General features: G+C 37.6%; 1 protein-coding gene across 4 annotated transcripts in view; it reads right to left on the reverse strand.

Annotated features, from left to right (window-relative positions):
• Positions 1-25,096, reverse strand: part of LOC133518025 (protein furry) — a 206,040-nt gene that overhangs the window by 22,386 nt on the left and 158,558 nt on the right. For 3 of the 4 annotated variants that reach the window (XM_061851596.1, XM_061851577.1, XM_061851568.1), the window contains 14 exons: positions 24,690-24,878; positions 21,624-21,790; positions 18,552-18,810; positions 17,916-18,038; positions 12,687-12,793; positions 11,849-12,052; positions 8,187-8,384; positions 5,362-5,541; positions 4,838-4,966; positions 4,283-4,414; positions 3,332-3,476; positions 3,021-3,181; positions 2,711-2,785; positions 2,519-2,548 (listed from right to left, as the gene is read on the reverse strand). In XM_061851596.1, coding sequence (XP_061707580.1) covers positions 2,519-2,548; positions 2,711-2,785; positions 3,021-3,181; positions 3,332-3,476; positions 4,283-4,414; positions 4,838-4,966; positions 5,362-5,541; positions 8,187-8,384; positions 11,849-12,052; positions 12,687-12,793; positions 17,916-18,038; positions 18,552-18,810; positions 21,624-21,790; positions 24,690-24,878 — 2,099 coding nt within the window. The remainder of the gene's footprint in view (positions 1-2,518; positions 2,549-2,710; positions 2,786-3,020; positions 3,182-3,331; positions 3,477-4,282; positions 4,415-4,837; positions 4,967-5,361; positions 5,542-8,186; positions 8,385-11,848; positions 12,053-12,686; positions 12,794-17,915; positions 18,039-18,551; positions 18,811-21,623; positions 21,791-24,689; positions 24,879-25,096) is intronic. The other variant, XM_061851586.1, reaches the window with a different exon arrangement.

A 25,096-nucleotide genomic window follows, 5' to 3' on the forward strand; every position in this document is an offset into this window, starting at 1 on the left:
AAGACCCAATACCTAAATAAAAAGCATGCCTGCTTAAAGGCAATACTTTCTTAACTAGCTCGAATAAAAAAAAACCTTTGTAATTTTAACAGACTGATTGGTCTTATCTAGCGAATTATTATTAAATACATAACTATTATAATGGATCAAGCCGTGATGGTGATCATTTTATGACTAATAATAGTAGTTTATGTGCTGTATTTTGTATTTTAATGCCTTTTATTATGCTGCTACATAATAAAAGGCATTAAAATACACGAGTATGTGTTTAAGAAACGAACGAAGTGAGTTTCTTAAAAAGACCACACGAGTGTTTTAATGCCTAATAATGTACAGTTACATACACTATTTTATCTACACACATATTATAAATTTTCTATGAAATATTCACTAACCCAAAGTACAGCCTCCGTTGGGGCATGGCGGAATTCGCGGATATAGGGTGGCGTCACCGAAATATTTTTATCGCTTATTTTACACGAAACTTTTCTATAGTTACCTTAAAAACAACAAAACATATTCATTTTATACTTAAAACTAATTCAAATATAAACTGTACGTGAAAGGGCGGTAAATGAAAATGTTATTCACGCATGTAGTTTTTTTTTAATTCAGAGACATACTGGAGTCGGGGGCCTATTTCCGTATCATTCGATACAAACTAACATGCGACATAGTCAAAATTGTATGCAATTGACATTTCATTTCGAACTTAAAGGCATCTCGACTGATATTAGAATAGAAGTCAAATCGAATTGCTTTTTTTTAGAGATGTTCCAAATTTGAATGCATAACCAAATCGATTTTGATGTAGTTATGAAGCTATAACTACATTATCACAGATAAGAAATTTGTTGTAACAAAACAGTTTATCGTAATGTTGGCCATTAGTTACGGATTTTGAAGGCATCATAGAGGGTTTATGATATGTGTGTAGATAATTGTCTTATTTTTGTATCTTCTGCTTCGGGAACGGACATTAAAATATGGGCTTGGGAGCATTAAAACCTAAGGTAATTGCTTTATATTTGATAATGTCTGAATATTGTAAGGTCCATATTTTTTACCATCTCCCTTACCTAGTGACTAAGCTCTTTAATATAAGCGTTTGCTTAGTTAATTTTTCGAATTTCATTGAAATATTATTAATAATTTACTAGTTGCCGGTATTATATGTATATAAAAATATTATAGCAAATGAAGTAGAACACATATGCAATATTAACAAAAAAGAAAATTCACTCCATTCCTTTAAGATCTGATCACTCTAGTAAGTGCTCGGTGAACCTTGATGCTCAAGCGTTGTTGACGCCACTAGGTTGCATTTTACGTACTTGGGAAAACCGTAGTTGTCTGGTTGAAAGAGTCTTGCAGCGTCAGTGCTAACCAGGTGAGGCCTTTCTAGACCTATAGGGAGCGTGCATAAACTGTAGGGGCCAGCACAGAAGCCCTCTATTCTTTGGCACGAAGCATAATGTCATGTTTTTATTTTTAGATTTAAGCCACTAGATGGCAGACCCTACTACGCGCAATACACTGAGCGTAAACTGTAGAGGGCAGCACCTGTTTAAAGGCGTCAATGATTTCGTTTCCGATTCATGTCACGAGATGGCCGACCCTGAACAACCACGGTCTCTTTAATTATGATGTACTAATACTTTGACTTGACTATGTCGTATATCGTCAAAATAAAACATTCGTCTTTTTTCCCTTTTCAGCAAATTTGTATGTGTAAAAGAGGCGAATGCTTAATGCCGCGACAAGCAGTATGGGGTCATCTAGAAATCATGTGATCATATTTGGCCTTCGGTGATATTAACGCACCCCCCCCCCCCCCGCCAAAGGATCACGTGATAATAATGATGCGTTTCTACTATATTGCGTCAATCAAGATGCTATCTCTCAAAAACAGGCATCGTAAAAATCCGCTTAACACTTAAGTACATAACATACTTTCATAATAATATGTATTAATTCGTTTTAATTATTAATGTTTTAATTTGGTGCGATTCATGTTTTTTTATTGGGTAAATACCTACGCGGAAATAAAATAGAGCGGTTTATTTGATCTGATTAAATTTTTGAGTACGATCACTTGATTTCTGGACGACCCCTATCGTGCTCTAGTGCTGGTGTCATATTATTACAAAACAAATGTGTCCACTACATTCGGACATTGTTCAAATTCAGTACTGAGACTTAGACATTACTTTGAATTGTTATCGTGTTAATAAGAGCAATAATGGTAACTAAACAAAGTTTGGTATTAGGAAAGGAATTATAAGCGGCGATAGCAAATCAATAATTACGATATGTTGAAAAAATGAAAACAAAAAGCATTCAGCAAAATTAACACCTAATAAATTACAACAGTGACTCAATAAAATATGTGATATTAGTCCTTTTTTGCCTAAGTTATAACATGTTAAATAGGTAGTAATCATTCGAGCACCCAGAATAGCAGTGTTGGTGTATGCGTGAAAGCAATTGAAACATTTACAGTATGTTAGCGAGTTACCTTCGAACATAAAGTGGTAAGTAAATCGTCCTATACGCAGCGATGGATAAAAATTATCGTCATTATTGTTCGCTAATTTCTGTGAGAGTTCGTCACTTCGCCGAGCTTGTATCAAACGAATAATTTGATAGATTCACGGCGGCTCATTTCGCTTACAATACAATTTATATAATTTACAGAGGTTATACTTACAGATGGACTCTTGGGCAGGCCGACTCTCTGGCCGCAAGTTGTTAGAAGATTTACAAGACACTCTCGGACTCGACTCTGTGTGAAAAACGTGTTAATCATTATAGAGTAGACCAAGATATCGTTATAGGTCAACTGCAGCTTTGGCCAGTTTTTCACCTCGACAAGCCGAAGGTATAAATAGAGGCATTGTAATGATTGCCAGCTTTATCATAATCAGTACACAGTGTACCATTTACATTTGAGTTTGCTGCAGTTAAAGTATAGTCAAACTCTGCAGAAAAATGCACAATGTAGCAAAAAAACAAGTGACCTGCGACATCCACGGTCTCTTCCATCCGGAGGCGAGCGCGTCGGCCGGCGACAGCGAGAGGGAGCGGCGCGGCGACGCCACGCTGGCGGGCTGCGCGGCGCCCGCCGCCGGCTCCGGGCCCACCACCGTGGACGCCGAGCCCGACGCCGACGTCGACGAACCTGCACCAACGCACCACGATATTGAAGTTTGTATACCGACTTCCCGAGACGCTGACTAGCACTTCAACTACGATTCATTAACAAAAATGTTACAGCAGTATTTTGATCCCCGATTTAAAAGAAAGAGTAGTGTATTAATGTCCCTTTTACCTTTGTCAGTTGTGACGGTGGAGGCGTTGGACAGCGAGCTGGGCCCGGTGGCGGGCTGGCTGCCCGCTTTGGGCAGATACTTTCGCCCGATAACCGGCGTCTGACTCAGGTCGAACGTGAAATCCATTGTTCGGCCAGGGAGTTCCTGTTTAAAAATGGATAAACTTGACCGCTAAAAAACTATCAGTTCCACAACGGAGTCAAATTCTATTTCTAGGATTCGGGGGTTGACATAGGGTTCACCCTCACATACGCCGCGCCAGCGTGGAGGCAAGCGAGAATTCATTCCTTGTGTTTTACAATTCGTTGAGACATTTGGGATAAGTAGTGTAAAGAGGAGGATCTTATAGAATCGCTTGGTTGTCCGTCCGTCTGTCTGTCAAGTCAAGACCCTTTATCTTGAGAACGCATGGAGGTATGGAGTTGAAATTAAACCATATACGCAGTTCTACAGTTCCTTGAAACCGTGAAAAAATCAAACTTAACGAAAAAAACAGATACGGCCGTTTATGCCACAACCGACCGACCACACCCACGTGCACACACTAGTGGGTAGTGACCCTGCCTATGAAGCTGATGGTCCCGGGTTCAAATCCTGGTAAGGGTAAATTATTTATTTTATTTATTTATTTAATAACGTGTATTCCGACACTTTCAATGGATCCAACAAGAGATAGAAGTATATGGTAAAATATGAAAACTATACATTTGTAATTAAATCATTAAACAAATATTGTCAAAAAATATAAATAATTTTCGTTTTTTGGGTTATAATCCATTTGTATAAAATGTACAACGATAATGTCATTAATGAATTCATCGTCCCTAGTTTATGGGAAAATGGAACTAAACTTGATCTGAGTGCCACAAAATCCCCTGATCCCCCTTATAATAGGGTCTCTAATTGTACTCTTGCTTTATTCGATCGACACGACTAAAATATAATGTTACCTTTTTCCCATGCAGCTCCGTGTCAAGAATGGAAGATGCGTGGCTGTCCCAGTACGGGGGCACAACTAACGTGGAACATCTGGTCACCACTAGCTTCAGGATTTTCATTGCTTCTTTGTAGTTATTTCCGTCCTGTTCAATTTTAAACATCGCAAAGGTCAAGATTAATTATGTATGATTAAAAAAGCCAAAAAAATCATACAGTCACGTCAGAAAATATTGATACGGAAAAAATGCCAAAAATATGTATAGGTACACGACTTTATTGCCCATATATTAAAGTAGTGTATACATATTTTTGGCACTTAGTCCATATCTATGTTTTCAGACGTGACCGTACGACTGGCTCATGGTAATGAAACTAATGAACGCCACAAACATTTTTGCATTCTGCGTATCGTATGGTTGTTATAAGGCGAGAGGCACAGTTTAGAGGACAATGATAATAGAATGAATTAAACAACAATTCCTATTTAGCAGTATTGTATATTTGGAAACCGGACTCCACAAGATATCTCGTGAATCGTGATATATCCCGTGTAGCAGTGTACTCACGTCGATGAACTTGGCGACGACGCGCAGCAGGTCGGCGTTGACGGGCTGCGCGGCGGGCGCGTTCAGCTCCACGTAGTACAGCATGCAGTGCAGCACCGCCAGGATCGGCAGCTGCAGGCTTGCCGACCCCTGCAATACAAACACTACTTATCAAGCGACCTTTTCTTTAAACTTTTACCCAACAACGGTTATCGGGAATTAACCTCGTCTTCTTTCAGAGTTTAAAAATGTAGCTTTTGTCACCCGCGTCATAAATATTGTTTATTTTTTTTTAGGACTCCCCATCGGCACACAAACTTCCTCAATGTTTTGCCTACGATGGGTCTTGTATTAGATTGTACACTGTAACTTGTTTGTTTATTCAATAAAAATAAAAAATAAAACAAATAACGAATCAGTTGACTCTCACCAAAATCGGTTCCGTAGATTTGACGCTAAACGTGGTGTTCACCACGTCGTTCAGTGCATCACGTGAATTCGTATCTATTACAACCGTGTCTAGCGCGGTTTAGCCAGAAACTAACCTTCTCCAGCACCTCGACGAGGAAAGCGAGCATTTGCAGCGAGAGATGCGAGTAGGTGTCCCACAAGTACTTAACGACGCACTTGGTCCACTGGAAGCTCTCCTTGCTGAAAGTGCGCCGCGAATACAGCGTCATCACCGTGCCGAGGTTCTCTAGCTTCTTACTCTTCTCAGCCGTGAACTGGTAAATAACATATTTAAAATATTTAGATCCGGCGGCCGCAGTGTGTTGTTAGATAGAAACAATTACAATTAAAGGAAGGAGTTCCCTCAATTCCTCGCGGAACCCTTCATTAGAACGGGCGGCCAATCCGAAAAAAGTCGTCTAATTACAAAGTTGATGTAACTGGACAGTATACTACTGACAAGTGTAACGTTGTGTTCGGTAGAATTTACTGATTACGAAATAAAGACTTGGCACATTCTAAGATTTGGGGGGGGGGGGGGGGGGGTACAACGGTTTCAAACTTTTTAACAATGAGGTGTTATATGAAAGCTGATGAAATGTAAAATAAAACATGGAATATAAATAAAAATATTTTTTTTTTACAAAAAACCGAAAACAGTTCGTTTGTGACTTTTTTTCTCACCCAAAAAACACAATGAAGACGGCCACTTAGATAAAAAATATGTATATAAATCATTTAGGTACATTTAGGTACCTAAATGATAATTTTGAATTTTGTGACTCAGATAATAAATTAGTAAACTACGATGATTTTACTGCGGGCGCGGCGCATCGCACGGCGCGCGCTCGTTCCCTTGCAGGCGCGACTGAGAACGCCGTACTTAGTGTATATCAAACTGCTTAGCACTTTTAGTGACAAATGTTAGATCATAATTACTTGAAATTATTATGTATAACTAATTATTAATTAATTACAGTGTTAGTCACTGTAATGCTGTACACATTTTGTATGTAACAATAAGTAAATAAGAAAGATGATTAAATTTCCAATAATATATTCTTATTAGCTGGTGCTTGTCTCTTAGTAATACGACGATTTCAGACAGATCGACATAGCCTCACTATATTAGGCACTAAGATTTTTATAATGATAGCTAGGCTTGAGTCGAACTCCACAGATAGAGAAAGAGCATTTAGAGCACAAAAGAGATGTCTTAGAGCAGCATGTTATGAAAAATCTTTAGAGTCATGTAAACCCTTGTACACAAAACATCAAATATTAACTTTGCCTTGCCTTTTCATCTATGAAGTAGCTATACATGTAAAATTTAACATAGGTCAATATACAAAACTTAATAGCATTAGACATCAAGGAGGAATATACGCAAAACCATTCAAAACGGCCTTACTTTCCAAAAGTGTATTTGGAATGGCACCCAAATTATATAATAAACTCCCAAAATGTATATTAAACTGTAATAATCAAAAACATTTTAAGAAAATTTTGCACGACTTTTTATTAAAAAAAAGCCTACTACTCCATTCAAGAGTACCTCTGTGACACATTGTAACATCATCGTGTAATATTAAATATGAGACCGCTTTTGTTAACTTACGTAAATGTATTGTGATTTGCATGGCTTATGTATTAAGTAGTAGTAAGTACCTAGATAATAAGTTTGACTGTTTGTACGCCTAATGGCAAGACCATGGTGATCCTATATTATTATGTTCCATCATTGTATCTACCCGTGTTCTACAGACAATAAATCAATTATGAATTATGAATTATGAGTCGGTCAGGACCGAAGAACTAAAAGGAATGAAATTCCACCACGGACCGAAAGGAACTAGTTCATCTTAAGCGCTCTTAATCGGTCTCGGTCCTTAAGTTCAGTAGTCGGTACGTCGGTACCTAGTAATAAAAAGTCTATAGCGGTGTCCCTCTCGCACACTAGATAACGGCAGCGACGGATCGGGTTGATTTAGCTAGCTCCTTCCTTTCCTTCAGATCTCGAGATTTGCTCCTTAACTAAAGGAACTAAAAGAGCGAACTAGTTCCTTTGACCGATTGACCGAGATCGGAGCGCTCTTTTTAAACTTTCCGGTGATGAATGCACTAGTCCCAAAACGCACTATTAGTCAATACACTAATTTCGAAAGCCCCTCTTCTCATAAGAAACTAGGCCCCAAAACACCATATTTCCAAAAGGGCCCATTCTCGATTTACACCAGAACCATTGCTAACTAGTCCCAAAATACACCTTTCCCAAAATACCCCAAATTGTGTTCACCTGTAGGCGGCGAAATACTTTAATCTCATAATGCATAGTTCTCAAAACACTCTAGTCCCAAAATACCCTATTTTTTTTTTCCGCATGTCTTTTTCGGGATCGGCAAAATGGCAATCGGTGGCTTTCAAAATGTGCATTATTTTGATGCTTTTGACTTCCATCTTTCAGTTTCTCCGGTGTTACACCACAAATCATTGCTAAAAGCGCAAAGGCCAATGACTAGTCATCAAGTTCTATTATTTCTAGCAAAGAAAACTAAAAGTAAATAATTAGGGTGTTACATTTCATCTGACTTCGCTCGAATTCTTGTTCTCACTGATAAAAAAAAATTATATGCCAAAAAAAAATTAAAATCGGTCAATTTTTAGAGGTTTGCAGAACATCAACAAAGTTTTTCGCAAATAACCAACGAGTCTACATCGGAGGGTAGACAATGGTTTAAGCGGCTACCATCAAAGCGGAGAGTTGTGTGATACTGAACCTTCTACATATAAACAAATTTTAAAATTAGTAGTAAACTTGGATTTTGGTTACTTGATAAATGTTCTAATTAAGATTTAGTTTTTTTATTATTATTTTTTTATATGATAGAGTGTAGACTTTTATAAATAATGGGGTAGATACTTGTGCGATGTGGCAGGCAGCGCGCACGCACAGCTCGTTGGCGTCCTCGTAGTGCAGCAGCATGTAGGGCAGCAGCGCCACCACAGTCATGGGGAAGGCCAGCGACTGCGTGGGGTCGATGACCGGCAGCTCCAGCAGCGGGATCATGTCCGCCAGCACGCCCACCACGGGCTCATACGTGTTGGGGTGCGTGCAGCCCTGAAACATCTCGTATTTTAAGCTCTATGTAATGTCGCATACACACTACATGCTAAGTAAACGCAACACGTGCGACTGTGTTTTATCGACTTACGGATGACGTCATAGTTATATCAGTTATATGCAGGGCTCGAACAAATACACACACAAACACGATGTAAATTGTTCTTGAATAAATAAACTGAAACTGAAACTGAAATCATGCGGATGACGCAAAAGTGACATAATTTTGCACAAACCAACCAACAAAATAATCGTAAATAATTCCATATGGAATTTAGGTGACGGGGTGATGTCTTGAATAAAATAATCTCACGAAACTTGTTACTGTGAGCATAGAGGTATAACTAAACTTAGAGTGCTAACTCCATGGGCGTTATGATGAAGTTCTAGAAGATCGGTGCGTCAGTTTTGTTTATTTTAAATAAGAAAGGTACTAGTTTACCGTAACCAAAAATGGTATACCAATCTTGGGGAACTTCGACATAAACAGGAGACTGTCAGCGGTTGAAACGCTCTGAGAAACACCCGCGGATACATTTAAAATGAGCATATTAAACAACAAGTAATCTCAAAATGTATGGATATTAATAATAAGTTTTAGTAAAACTTGATATTTGCAAGTTTTTACCTCACTTACAATGTTATACATATGGAGCTTGAATTTTATAAATAAAAGGTTTGGGCAAAGTTCACTTAGAACTTGTTGTAAATGAACTTATTGCATTGAGTGATATTTTCACTCGGAATATGTGTGACAGACTGAGAGGACATTCTCTGAAGCTGACACGGACGCAGAGTAGTAGAAACCCAAAGACGACACTTCCTGACTAACCGCGTAGTGAAAGTGTGGAACAGTTTGCCCGAATCCGTGATCAGTGCACCCTCAGCATTGACCTAAATGTCTAAGGACGGGCCTTACGGACAATAAGAATGGGGCCAGTACAGTGGTGTCACACACACAAATTGGAGCTAATCGTGCAGCTGAAACGCGATTGGTTGATGAGTCCGCACCTCGCGCGCGATTGGTCGCAATTAGTTCTTAGACTGCACGATTGGCTAGTATACGAGAGTGACACCACTGAACTAGCGCCATTCTTAGTGCCCGTAAGGCCCGTCCTTAAATATATATGTCAATGACCCTTAGTGAATTCTTTTAAAAACAAACTCGACAAACATTTTATAAATGGACAAAACACAAGTGTAGGACATTGATGTGCACGTATCAGCTATAAGCTGCCTGTGCATTCATAAATAAATATTTAGGAAATTAGCGTACGTTTTTAGTTGCTCATCAACCAATCGCGAGTGAGCACTCTATTAGGGATTAATAATTTCTCTATGCCGTAAGTTACGATTATTTAAAATTAGTTACGACAAATCTGTGGGAACAAATATATTATTAAAAATAAAAAAAGACAATGTGATGTTATTATTTAATGAAATTATGCATAGATTTATGACTATTTATCTAACAATGTCTATTATTGTTGTCACAGACTTGAAATATGCTCGAATGAATTTTTCTTCTTCATTTCGTTACGGTAAACTAGTACCTTTCTTGTTCAAAATAACCAAAACTGATCTGACTGACAGCGGTTGAAACGCTCTGAGAAACACCAATGAAAAATAAAAATACTATTTGAAATCACCTATGAGTGGCTTGTCGTCATCGGCATGATTTGTTCGAGCCCTGGTTATATGTTTCAGTTGGTAATCGAACTACGTACTTTATTTTAATTTCAAATAGCTGAAAATCGTCTAAAATACCAAAACATGTATGGGTTCGTTTTATTCTGTGTATTTTAGTATTTATTTAATTTGTTAATGTATTCTTTTATATTAATTTAAAAAGAGGCAGAATTCAAATTTCAAATACTTTACAATTTGTGGTCAACTTTACATTGAATTGATTGATTCATCTTACGCCCAAAAAGGATATTAACCTCGGAATGAGAGAAAGTTTGAAACTCCTTTAAACGTTCATTGTGGCGTTCAGAAGCTTTTCTTAAAAATGTAAGCATAGGTCGTATGCGCATCAGAAGTTAATCAAGGTCTAATGTCAAAAAAAAACACATTTTTTTGCAGATATCATAGTTCTTATAGCTTCAATGTGGTTTAAATCTAGGTAGGAATTAAAGAGCATTAAATATGCTACAAGTTATGCTTCAAACACTTATTCATACGATCAAAGAGAATACGAAATAAAATGTTGTAGCCAGAGTAAGTTTACTGCCATCTTCCGACACATTAAAACTTTTAGAACGCCATTTGACTTTGATTCTTATTCTTTCACTGATATGTGCTGTTAGGATTAGGGCTCCAAGCAGGAAAGAAAAGCTGGTTTCAATACCAAATAAATGTTTGATTATCTCAGGCAAAACTACATAGTAATGACGTCTCTCACAACAAGGAAGATCACCTACATTTGTTTTATAGTCTATACTCTTATTTTTTTGTTGCGTACATTAACATTAAATATCAAAAAGTGGACTAAAGCCTAACTCAATGAGATTGCGTCATTTTATCACAGAGTTCCTGTGGCAATCTTCGGTCCCCATCAATCAGTGAGAATAGCACTGTAGCAAATTCCTCAGATCAGCTCGATGACATAATATTATTATATTGTTGTCGATCTTTCATGAGTATGGCAAAATTTAGCTCAATCCGAAACCAATAAGTAGTCAAGAAGTGTTTTGTAAATTTTTGAAGCCGACTTTCATAGTTGCATAGGAACATCGCGAGTTAAATAAAACATATTACTAAGATATTTTTACTTAAAAGCTATCTCTTTCCTGTAGTATGTAATACCCAATGTCAAGGGCTATAAAACTTAATTTTCTGATTATATCCGAATAAAGGGCTAAATCCTTTTAATTATAATCAGACAACCTGTTAACTATGCCCACAGGAGAGACAACTTGTGTTTAATACCTATGTTTAACCTATAAATGTCCTTTTAATGATTATAGAACGTTTATTTACAGATATTATCAGTTGACCGCGCATCACACGTTTGGCTGACCGCTGTGCGTTCTGTGCTCTATATCTTGACAACAAGTTGTAGCAAGTTGTATGCTCTTCAATTCTTACATAGATGAAAACAAAATTGGACCTGTAGAAACTTTGATATTCACGAAAAAGCCTTTGATTACTGTGAATAAAAGTAGGTATTTAAGTCAAAATAACGAGTTGCTAATCCACATCGTTCAAACTATACTGAACTGTTGCCACATAAATGAGAATAATAGCGCCCTCTAGACAATGATCATATACAGAGTTTTCGCGATTTCGGTGTTGGTCCTTAGTAAAAGTTGCTCTGTATGATCTACATACATATTCAGCTCGTAAATTATTGCAGGTGACTAAATAAACAGCCTGTAAGTATATAAAAATATTGCACGAGTTGCATTAGTTTTCTCCAACAGAGGCCTTTAGGTATGCATTGAATATGGTGTAATGACCTTGAGCAGCAGCGAATGCAGCGAGGGCGAGGTGTGCGCCTGCGTGCGGTCGAGGCGGTCGCGCGCGTCGGGTCGGTCCAGCGGCAGGCGCGCCATCACGCGCGCCAGCAGCCGCACGCCCAGCAGGAACTCGTGCTCGTAGTCCGACTCCAGCAGCGACGCGCCCACCCAGAACAGCGTCGCTAGGATCGTCAGCTTGTCGTCCTGTACAGTACCTCATTTTACTTATAAAATTATTTAAACAAACTGCTACTGGTTTTTATCGGATAGATACAGGCATGATGCAATAACGCATAGAAAAATATTAGTACATTACGATACAAGTGCGAACAGTAGGAAATTCGCACCTCGTGTCTATTTAAAACACGACCGAGGGAGAGATCTGCTGTAAATAACTATTTGCAGTAGGTACATATAGTGCTACTTTTCCGCACTACTGCGGGAATGAGCGCTTTTCGTGCCTATGTCGAAAGTTTGTACTGTAAAACGTTGTACGATACACGTGAGAATACGTAATCCATTAAATTTTGCTACTTTATACACTTGAATCTTAAATAACTATTGTAGGTAAATGTCTATAATATAACAGGATGTCCGACCATTCCTCAGGAATCGAATAATCAAATGATAGTCTAGCTATGATAATGTGAAGGATCAACTACATATAGATATTTGAAAAAAAAAACTGTACTGAGAACCGTCCCTTCTGTTCTAGACATCTGTCTAAGGTCTACAATAAAAAAAAGCCATTTATTGTTTGCATATTTAGAACAGTTAAAACCAAGCAACGTTTTTCACAATTTACACATTAGGGTTTATTTTGTTCTATTAAAAGTACCTGGGTGGCACTGTCACCTAACAGTTTCAGTGACTGCGCCGATCTGGAGCGACACAAGTTGGAGCAGATACCCTTTGCTGCTTCGCTGCAGGGCCTAGTCCGGGTCTCTGTAAGTAAGCATTTGATTTCATTGCATTTATAGGTATAATAGAAGAGCAGAAAGTACAAATTACCTTACCTGAACCCAAGGCAAATTCATACCGTAACAAAACCGGTTTAAAGAGGCAATCGTGGAAGTCAACAAATAAAAGGTCAGGAGGGCTTTGTGACACTATACGAGCGTCATGCAATATATACTCCAAAATATAATGTTTATTCTTGAATTCAGGTATCAATTTTTTTATAGTATTCACCATGAACACGTATACATTTTTCCATCCGTTTCAATTCAACCACTTACAAAATACCGAAGATCACTCTTCTTTAGATACCTCCGAAATTTCATAGTCACAGATTTAGGATTAACTAGATACCGCCAGTACAAGGCTTGCGCGTGTTTTTAAGTAGTAAAGTGCACTACTTCTCGCTCAGTCGATTTATATTCGATAAAAGAATCGATATAAATCAATAATAATAATTCAGCTTATATACGTCCCACTGCTGGGCACAGGCCTCCTCTCATGCGCGAAAGGGCTTGGGCTATAGTCCCCACGCTAGCCCAATGCGGATTGGGGACTTCACATACACCTTTGAATTTCTTCGCAGATGTATGCAGGTTTCCTCACGATATTTTCCTTCACCGAAAAGCTAGTGGTAATTATCAAATTATATTTCGTACATAAGTTCCGAAAAACTCATAGGTACGAGCCAGGATTTGAACCCGCGACCTCCGGATTGAAAGTCGGACGTCATATCCACTCGGCCACTGCCGCTTTTTTCAATCAATCATAAAAACATCGATTTATTATTACCCACGTCTTTGAATCGGATGACCGTGGCGATAGCGTTGCACATCACAAAATCGCATGCGTGACGTCATAGTAGGCATCAAAAAATTGACACGCTCGGTCCCCATACTATTGAGCATGTTTGCGGCGTCTAGGTGGTCTGTGTTCATAGTAATAAGCAGCCAGGCCATCTTTGCGGTCATACCGCTTTCCTCTTAACTTTTCTTTAATTTTTGGTAACATGTTAAAATCACAGGGTGCGAGGTCAGGGGAATATGGTGGATGAGGCAGGATCGGGGGCGCGCACTTAATAAAGACAAAAAGAGACTGCCTACCCTGCCATAATTCCGATGTCAATCCTTTTTTACGTACACTTAATCGTACCAAAGATACATTGATTGAATATGGCGCTGTACAGCTCCATACATTTTGCGGTAACTCTGATTTTCGAAAGTTGACGTTTGACAATTTAGTGACCGCAAAACATGGAGCAGTACAGCGTCATCTGTTTTGGATGTCAAACTAAGGGGCACGTTTTTTCTTAGACTTTAATCAATTCTCTTTGATCGTACTTACAGTAATCCATAAAGTTAACAACATATAATCGCTCCATCTATCGGATAAGGGTTGTCATTGCTGTAAAATATCGTCAACATTCGCGCCACGCGGCACTAGCGCCGCTGCGTGCTTTATACGGCAAAGATAAAAGCATCCCTGTCTAAACCTTTATACGTGTGCATCGTAGTTACGCGGAATCAGTGTAGTAAGCCTTCCTATAACGACGTACACACAGTGATACAAGTAACGCACACAAACTGACTGTGAAAGACAGGGTCTAAAATCCTGCCGACGCGGAGCGAGGACGGTCGAAGGTTTCCGATTGGTTCCGAAGGCTACGTGACCATTTTAAAAAGTCGCTTCATTTACGCTTATATGTGCGTAAAAAAGTGGAGACATTTTTTTTATTCGGTTGGTGTATTTGGGCAAATTTATATACAAGGTTTATTCGGCCACCAAAGTTTGTTTGTTAACGATTGCCAGCAAATAAGAAAAAGTAATTAGTGAAGCGTGTGTGCGTGCGTGCGTGCGTGCGTCCCCACTGATATAGTGAATTTATTGTTTAAGAAGTTTAAGTCACATATTAAGCGATTCTTGTTAAGTAAGGCGTACTACACTGTATATGATTTTTTCTACTCCCGTACTTTTATTTGTCATTTAAAGGGTCGTGCACACATCTTTAAAACCCTACCCTATAGTTGTCCAGACAAGTCGTTAGTCTATTCCCCAAAAACGCATTTTTGCATACACGCAGTATCTTTTTGGTACTTTTCGATACTTCGTGTAATGTAATGACCACTAAAGAATATTGTATGAAATACATTGTTGACAACCTTATTTTAAATGTCATCTGTGACAAATAAGTGAACCATAGACAAGTGTTTTTAATTTCATTCATTCATTTTCCCGCCCATACCCTACATTCTATGTTACTTCTTGAATGAGGTTATTGTGGTTGTCGAATAAAAACTTAACTTTTGTGTTAAATAACAGTATGTATTTCAAGTTAAAATGGATGAAGACGAAAACTTAGTGCCTACGCCTGAAGAAATATCAGTGATGGCCCAAGAAAAGAAAATTTTCTGCCTTCAAAATCGCGATAGATGAAATGAAAAATATTTTTTATATTTACAATTTTATTTCAAAGTTCTTGGTTGTAAAAAAAGTATTGTATGCAACGTTGTTTAAATGAGTCAAAAAATACTCGTGGCGTCTTTATTAATAATTTTCGGCTTCGCCTCAAATTGTTTCTCACGCTACTCGCTTTTTTTGACCTCTCTTAAACAACGGTTGCATAAAATACTATTATAGACGATAGAGATGCCTTTAAGCCGGTAGCTTGATTTAGATAAGATGACAACAATTAAATAAATATTGTTTTCTGTTCATTGTGAATTAAGCATGCTAGTGTCCAGTAGAATTGACACATGAGAACATCATATTCTCGTTTTATTATATTGTTTAATTTGGTTTTAGTTTTGGACACTTGGAGACCTTATACATCACTAAGTTTTCATTTTTATTTTGTGTTTAATTTGATTGTACATACCTATATTTTTAATGATTCTGACACTTAGAGACCTTTACATCTCTAAGTAAATTTAAGCTAGCAATTTTGTGTAGCTATACCGTCTTTTATATAACATACAAGCACAATATGTTGTGTCTCTAGATGTTATAACTATTTAAATATTAATATACCCCGTTACCTTGAACATGTCATGCTCGCTTAAAAGTCTTTGCTTACGGTGGCGTTGTTGATCGGGTCGCCACTTTCCCGAATGAAGCTTGAGGGAGGCGATGGCTGAGATACGCGTCATACTGCGTGCGTGTTTGTGGAGACTGGTCTGTTTAAGCTAACTTTATTTTTGTGTATACTTACAGTGAGACACCTCATTCGGTTCTCGTATGTTTCTTTTATCCTAATGAATGTTTTAATTATACTGAATTTTGACTCTTAGAGACTCTATACATCTCCAAGGATAATTTGATAAAAATCATTTAGTTCAGACATTTAGAGATATTTACACCTATAAATAATTTTAGGATTTATTTTTGTATCGGTTTGTGTTTATTATTATCTCTTTACTTATCTTGTGTGATGTGTCTTAGATTAGGCATTTTATAATATGAATATAAAAGTAAAATACAACAAATTATAAAAAAATAATACAAAATACATATAAACACATTATAAAAAACCTAACCTAGGGTGCCGCCAGCAGCGGGGCAGGGCCCAAGCTGCCGGTGGTCAGGGCCGCAGAGAGAGGAACCGGCGGACTATCCGCGCCGTGTCCAAGATCACCGCCTTCTGCATCTGACCCTTGATCCAACCACCTAGCGAGAGTCTCTCAAGGTGTTGGTCGAGACTCTTCGCTATGAGACCATTCGCTGAAATCGGTTTATTATTATTATTATTATTTTAGCTTTATTTGTAATTCGACATTTAGAGACTTTATACATCTCTAAGTAATGATAACATTTTACTTAATTTTTCTTTAAACAATAATACTTTATTTTGCATTCATATTTTCAATGAATTGTATTTAATAATTGTTGATGTTGTGTTTTTGCTTGTATTTAAATTCCATGTTGACGTGTAAAAGTGCTCTTGTGGCTTATTTGCTGAATAAATGTTGATGTTGATGAAAAGCAGTTTTTCGTATGTCCGAATGTTCTCCGAAACAGGCCGCAATTTTTAACCGAATCTCGTGAAATTTTGTGAGCAGGTTCAGTAGTTAGATATAATTTTTCTGTCGTTTTTTTTGGGAAAATGTTTAAAATTATAGAAATTGGCATAAATGACTTAAGTGCCTTGAGTGTAAGTAAACCGTGATAATAATTAAAAAAAAAATAAGTATTTCTGTTTTTAAATTTTTAAGCTTATGAAAACCAAAGAGTTTATTTTTTGTCTACCCAGTCTCAAAACTCTCTGCACGCCACTGGCAGGATAGAGATATTTTTTGAAACAAAGTAGTCGAGTGTTCTGGCTGAAGAGTCTGGAGCGGCGTTGTCGTGGTGTCAGAGCAGGTGCCGGGTTCCTGACTTCGGCCGCTTGTCACACCAAGCTGATAAAACTTTTGGGGCACAAACGGTGACATACTATTCCGAATTAACTGATCGTTGTTACTGCGCGCTCGGCTCGGAGTCGGTTCATTTTCAAAGCACATTACCGTGGACTGTCGCTTTGTTTCAGGATCGCAGTTATATCACTATGTTTCGTCACCTGTCAGTATGTCGTACAGGTTTTTTTCTCACTGGCGCCGAATTTTTCTATTATAAATGTACTCCAATCTACGCGATCCTTTTTCTGCAATCGTCGAGTTTGTGAGGTACCCATCTCGAACAACGCTTACGAAGAGACAGCTGCTCATGAATAATTTTTTATGACGCTGCTGATCCAATGCCCAGTTTTTGCTCAAGCTCTACGTATGTAATTCGCCTGTTCTCCCAAATATTTATTTTTACAGCTTGCACATGTTGAACAGTACTACGATGCAGAGTTATCCACGGATAGATCCAACAACCCCTTTACACCGATTGGCGAAAATAATGCACCTTGAGTTAAGTTCCTACCTCTACCAGTACCTGTACCAGTATTGGTGGATGTAACTAGCAGAGCAATGAGCAGTGGTAGCAGTGTTGGCCGAAACGTTAATGCAATTAAATTTATTGGCCATTATTCATTATAAATTGAACCTTAAACTGTAACCGTTACGGTTACGGTTCCATTTATAATGGTTAATTGCCATTAACGTTTGGCCAACACTCAGTGGTAGCGTACCGTGCGTCTGCTTGTCGGCGCTGGAGGGCGGCGCGTTTTTGCGCACGCAGTAGGACACGGAGTAGCTGGTGCTGCGCGTGTGGTTGCTGACGCAGCCCACGCACACGCCGGGGGACCGCTTGCCTGTACACAAATATACTCGTATGTTGTTATTATTCGTATGTAACGTGCGTGTTCGGTGGCTATGTTGACTCCCGAAAAGTGGTTAGCTCTAGCATAGTGTTATGTATAGTAAACAGATTTTCCTCAAGTTATACCTGAGTGAAAGAATCGAAGAATATTGTTGTTGTAGACTTCAAACTTTATCGAAATTTCATTGAAAAACGAATACTTATAGAGATGTGTGCAGTTAAATTTTAATCATTAATAAAGTAACACGCAATGAAATCGTGACTTGTGTTACTTCATGGAATGACCCAATTTAATTTTATAAGAAATTGTACTATTTCATGTAAAACTATCACCGCCTTAAATAAACAAGTTTTATTTAAAACTTTTATTATTTTTCCTTGAGTGTTTGAGAAAAGCAACAAATGTTATTCAATGGAAACATCGACTGCCTGGACTCACTCTCCGGTCATCTTATAATCTCTTACTTCAGTTCGCAAGATTAACTGTACAATTCGTTAGACGTACCAGCCGAGAACGCTCCACCGTTGGCCGGTTGGCCGCCGTCCTTGTTGTTGAGGTTGGGTGTGGACTTGAATATGTCGCGCATGTAATCGAGCGGCCTGAAGTTAGACTCGAGCGAGTCCACGGCCGCCTCCAGCGTGAGCAGGAGTTCGGTGACGTAGCCCTGCATGTCCTCGCCCTGCTCTGCCACCGTCTCCACCAGCCGCGACAGGATGTCCGACACCATGCGCCCGGTCATGGCCACGCCAATAAACCGGAACACCTGTACGTTACGTTAAGTGGCATTACAGGTGGTTACGACTAGGTTAGAAGAATTGCAAACGGCCGCAGGCTGGGCGGATTCTCATTTGTCGCCCCACATGACCGTCGCCATACATGAGGCGGAAACGGATATACACCGTAGGCGGGACCTTGGGCCCCGTAACACTGATAGACAGATTGTAAAAATTTATAATTTCTTTCGATGCCTGTTGGGCGTTATTTTACTGCAAATATTACCTGTTGGACTATGTATGTAGGTATTACTGCTAGACTGAGTGTTAAAGAAGTTCCTAGCTATTATTTTCTATTAAAAGAAAAAATTTGATATAAAATTATATTTGTTTAAGCGAAATTGATTAAGTTTATTATGAGTTACTACTGAAATTAATTATAATCATTATAAATTTTATTATAGCACTTCAGGAACAAACTAGCGTACAGCTTCTTGATGTAATTGCGGCACCCGTACCTACTATGGACGCATGCAACCGCGTATATGTATACTTCTTTCTTCAACAACCACATACTGAAATCTCGCAAGAAAAGAGGTAGTGTGTGCATTCCTCTGTGTTTCTATACAATATATCGCTAGCGCAAGAATAATGGGATGTAGGTCAGCGAAAGATAGCACAGTGCAAGATCGAGTCACGAAAGGTGGCCTGAATGAAGTGACCGAAACTAATGTCGCCTACCATTGTGAGAGTGCTCTATACATTTAGGAAGCTACTTGTATTATAAAAAATAACTTGGTTAGATATCGGTAAATAATAAAGAGTGTCAATTTACTAATTGCGTGATAATGAATTTCACTAAATCACCTCTCACCTTTTCTCAAATGCTCAGTTTGTAAAATGAGTGAAGGGCGGAGAACGAATTGCAAAATTTAGTTTATATAAATAAATAAAGATTATTGGATATCAAAATTTTACGGAATCTTTAATCAGAAGTATGTTTGCCATCACTGCTTTTAATTTACAAGCTTTTTGCTTATTCAAATATTCAAGCAATATATAAACGTTTTAACACAGATTTTGTCACGAGTTAAATTTCTTTAAATTAGATTTAGATTACCGAGGCCGGAATATTATACTCGTATCATTTTTGAACTGTCATAGGGACTTCTCATTTATCAACTTCCAATATACATTTGTATATCGATATAATGTAGAACACAACATATTAAAAGTTAATAGTTAACTTGACAGTAAACGAAGTAATTTAACCGGATAGTATGGAAATAATATGACTATCTATTTCTTTTATATACTCGTATAAAGTAATGGAACACTTGTTAGCACAAAAAAAGGCTTTTAACATGAAATAAAAATAAATAAATCATGAACGAAAACACTTTATTGACAAACTGTGTACAGAAAGATGACATTTATACAACATTGTCCCAACAATTACCCGACATGGGCGTGCAATGTTTACTTACATCTTCTTAATACATATATTAGCTATACTAGCAACATGCAAATTATGTCTAAAATTAATTAGTTAGGTACTAACTAGAACTAATAGTAAGTTGTGTTATTATGTAAAAGAAATAACTAATTTCGGGACTTAAAAGCCAAGTGTTACACAATAATATTATCATTATCATATTCATAATATTTCTTAATGTTCTGTAAAATGCTCTTTGTATTAGCCAATGTTTTAATTTACACCTAAACTGATTGCCCTGTAGAGATTTTAGTACATGGGGGAGATTATTAAATATATCTATTGCATTTATATATGTATTTAAATAAAAATTGAGGGTTTGACTCTAGGACGAACTAAATCATGTTTATATTGGTTACGCAAATTACTTTTATTTTCCGATTTCTTAACAAAGTATTCAGCGATATTTTTTACAAAATTACTGAGTTCTAGAATTATTTATTGCATATCTCTATTTCACATTTTCAACTAATTAAAAATTATCTGGAACAGATCGCTCCTTAGCGATAAGACTTCCTGTTCTACATTGTATCGATATATGTATAACGGTAGCCCAAAAGTAATAATTAAGTACGAGTATCTCCTAATGATCGTCATGTAAGGGCCACTTGCTCTTTACCAGTACAATTTAAGGCTGTGTTAACTAACAGTAAACTCCGATTGTGGATAACCCTGGATGGTGAAATGGCCCTTAGTCATGGTCTAAATAAAAATTATGTACAAATGATAATAAAAATCAATAAATGAGGATATGTCCAATTTACACAATATCATTTACATTGTCAAATATACTTTATTTCATTTACTTAATAAAGTAGATTATCCAACAAAAGGACTATCAGTTGACGTTCAAATAAAACATGATAAGAGTATCCTGGATCTAGCTTTGATGAATAGGGTTTTATGTATGCAGCGAGAAGTACGACGTTTTATTCGCAGTAGTCGCGCCACTTTTTTTTTTCAATAGACAGCAGGTTTGTTAGAAAACCTTCAAATCTCACGGGAAGAAGGATCGATTGACAACTAAACTTTTTTGGACTATATTTAAAGCTAAGCTTCGAAAATATGGTCGTTCTATGGATTTCAATTTCAATTCTATCAATTCGTTTAGACCAGTGCAGGGTGATAAAAATGTTGGGCAAAGATGCTGTCCAATCTCTATGTCGACGTTCAGACAGAAAGTCAGAAAATCAATTAAAAACGAATGAGTTTTCTTTCACTGAATATGGTTTTTATTTTTAGTTAGGGTAGTTGTAGATGTAGCATTTTTGCTTAAAAACATACAAAAAATATATATTTTATCTACGTTGTTTTACTTGTATTTATAGTAGACGATACAGTCTTTAATTGTGAGAAGTGCACGTGTACCTGCAGCGAGCGGCCTGCGTAGTGCCGCGAGGGGCAGGAGAGACCGAGCTGCAGCGCGGTCTGCGCCCAGCGCTCCGACACCAGCGCCAGGGGCAGCGACTCGCGGAACACGCGCAGCACGTGCCGCACCAGCGTCGCCATCTGCTGGCAGCTGCGCAGGCTCCACACTGACCACATAAACACAACCATAATACAGATACACCCTTATTAAAGTACGCGCGCTTACCCAGACACGCCCATATCTTATAATTAAATAAATAAATAAATATTATAGGACATTATTACACAAATTGACTAAGTCCCACAGTAAGCTCAATAAGGCTTGTGTTGAGGGTACTTAGACAAAGATATATATAATTATTTATAAATACTTAAATACATAGAAAACACCCATGACTCGGGAACAAATATCCATGCTCATCACACGAATAAATGCCCTTACCAGGATTTGAACCCGGGACCCACTAGGCCAAACCGGTCGTCAAAAAATAAATAAATTAAACACAACGCGCACGAACACGGCACCAGTACCTAGTGACTATCGTAATGTAAGATTTAAAAATGGTTTCTCAGTAACATGATATGTGGATTTACCAAACGAGTGCTTTAAAATATGGCTGGTATTTAACTGAACACCAGTAGTAGAATTTTACATAAAAAAAAAAAACATATTTACCACCAAAAATAGTAAGGTCAGCCAGGGCAATTGCAAACTGTGGGGTAATTGACAACATTTCATTTTCATAAGACCTGAAAATTTTCATATGTTTTGGAAGTATTTTGCTTCCTGAACACTGCAATATATTAATATAAATTAAATATGGGTTATTACAAAAGAATTTTAAAAATGTTGTGATTTTACCAACTCTACGGCACAATACGTGAAATGCCATTGCCATTCATCACGGAAAACATTAACATCTCGTTATCCTATTGAATAATATGTAATTCACCACCATTTTGTGGTAGCATTTCGTTTCTGTAAGGGTCGCAGTTCTAATCTAACCTTACCCACTTTTTAGTAGCATTTCGTTTCTGTAAAGGTCGCAATTCTAACCTAGCCCACTTTTGATATAGCAGTTCGGTTCTGTGAGGATCGCAGTTGAACCTAACCTAGCTTACTTTTCTAGTAGCATTTCTTTTCTGTAAGGGTCGTAATTCTAACCTAACCTAACCCACTTTTCTGATAGTGATAGCAGTTCGGTTCTGAGGGTTTATTTTACTTTATTTGGTCGTAACACAGAATAAGTAATAGTATTTACTGCCGAACAGAAAGGACACTTCCTACAAAATCGAAGTTTGACAGCGATTCAGGGTCGAATCATGTTGTCCTTTTCTAATGTATGGCACTTTCCCTTTCGGCTATTTAGGGTTGTCAAATTCAATTCATTTTCTTATCTGTGGCTCTGCACGCATAGGCACGTCTAGTTTTGCCAGCCTTAATAATTGCTCGTAGCAATACTAAGCCGAACGGAGCCGAGCACGCCCGAATGCAGGAGTTTTCCCCCACTGGTATTATGTATACACATGTAATCATAGTGGTTTATTAGGTGAAAATACCGCATTAATTTGCTGTTCAAGATTTAGTGATCATTCATAATATTTGGTGTTTGAATACAATTTTATCTGCAGCTGTGATTAAAACAGCTAGTACTTGTGTAATTTTAGACCTTACTTTTTTGGTGTTAAGGTTTTTTTTGGTAAGAGAGATTTTTTTATTTAGGCTATAAAGTATTTTTGGTTATCATTAAAAAGGTAAGGCATTAAAAATCCGGACAAACAGTAAGATCAAACTATTCAATGGGCCTCCTGTGTTTTGGCTAAAATACGAGTACGTACCCAATTAACAAAGAAATACTCCACTACAGATCCTAAAAGGCTGTCTTGATTCTTCAAAAACTGATGAGAAAGTTGCATTTATTTATTTGGTTCAAATATTTAATTGATTCCTTTTTTTCAATGTCGATTTTTGTATGAAGTGATGATTTTTAATAATACATATACACCGTGTTTTTTTTTTTATTCCAGTTAATAGGGTTGTTTCCAATTTTTTGAAACGCTTGTATTACGTTCTACATTAACTAAAAGTTGCCCTAAAATTCAACTTTTATACTAAAAACTGCTTTAAATATGTTAAATTACCAAAATATATTTTGACAGATGCTTTCGCGCCCAAAACGCTCTTTGAAAATTGTGTGACGTCACAGTTTACGGTTTGACACATAACTACATACACACGTAGAAGATACGAACTGTCAACTGACATTTGTCATTTGTTGTTTATCGCCTAACTGTCAACAGTGTCAATCCGAGAGTTGTGACGTCATCAGAATCTTCAACGATGTTTCGAGTTTGGTCACGTGACGTGTGCCAAAAGATATTTTAAATTCAATATTATTATTATACTTTAACTCCATTTCGGTGATAATCAACAATTCATTTTTATCGGGCCCTTACGAGCGTATACGAGAGCCTTAGAGCTTATTTCGATTGGTGTTTAGCACGAGTTTATACATTTGCTACTAAACGCAAGTACTATCGATGATGAAATGACATTGATATGTCACAGTTTTCAATTGTTTGGTTTTGGTTGAATTAAATGTAATGCCCGTGTTACATCAACGTTATATGCAACATTTAATTACTTTTATAAAAAAAATATATATATATATATACATTTTTTTTAGTAATTGCCATTTAGGGTCATTAAACTTACCCATACCCTGGAGTTAACGGAATTCAATAAAAACACGGTGTGAAAAACATAGTAGCGTTCATTTGGATTTTATTTAAAATGTTTTATAGTTAGTATTTTCTTGCGTTGGGGTGATGAAAAATGTGTTTCACTAGCGGTAGCAAACTCTGTTTAACCCTCGTGCCTTAATACCCTCGGAACTACGCTCGCAATCGTAATCGTGGCAATTTTGGAAAATTTCGCTTGCTTGGGTATCAACATTAGCACGACGGGTTAAATAACAACTTTGCCCCTTGTAAACAAATACCTAAAAATTTTATATTCGTCGTAATGTTTGTTAGAAAAACAACAAAAAGTAAGAAAGTGAGAACCTTTGGCAGTGATGTCCTCGTACTGCCAGAGCGGCATGTGCGTGGGGCGGTTGGCGAGGAAATGCACTAGCGACTTGATGACGTCGGCCACGGGCAGCTCCGCGGACTCCGGCTCCGTCGCCTCGCCCTCCGCCTCGCCTTCGCCCTCTGTCACGATCACCGGCAGCGACGGGTAATGGTCGCCTTCACCTGGACACACGACCTCAACATCTTATACTATTGTCTACCTAACTTCTCACACTTACATACTCAAAGCCATTTATTTTTTTACAAGACTTTAACGTCGTAGTGCAGAGAAAGAAAACAGAAACAACAACGAAAACAAAAAGAGTCACGCGCCTCGTTGTCTGCAACAAATGAAGCTAAAATGAACCGTCCTTGTTTTTTATGCAAAGAAATGTGCCCAG

Source organism: Cydia pomonella, chromosome 1 (genome assembly GCF_033807575.1).
Source record: "Cydia pomonella isolate Wapato2018A chromosome 1, ilCydPomo1, whole genome shotgun sequence".
In the NCBI taxonomy this organism is placed as follows: Eukaryota; Metazoa; Arthropoda; class Insecta; order Lepidoptera; family Tortricidae; genus Cydia; species Cydia pomonella.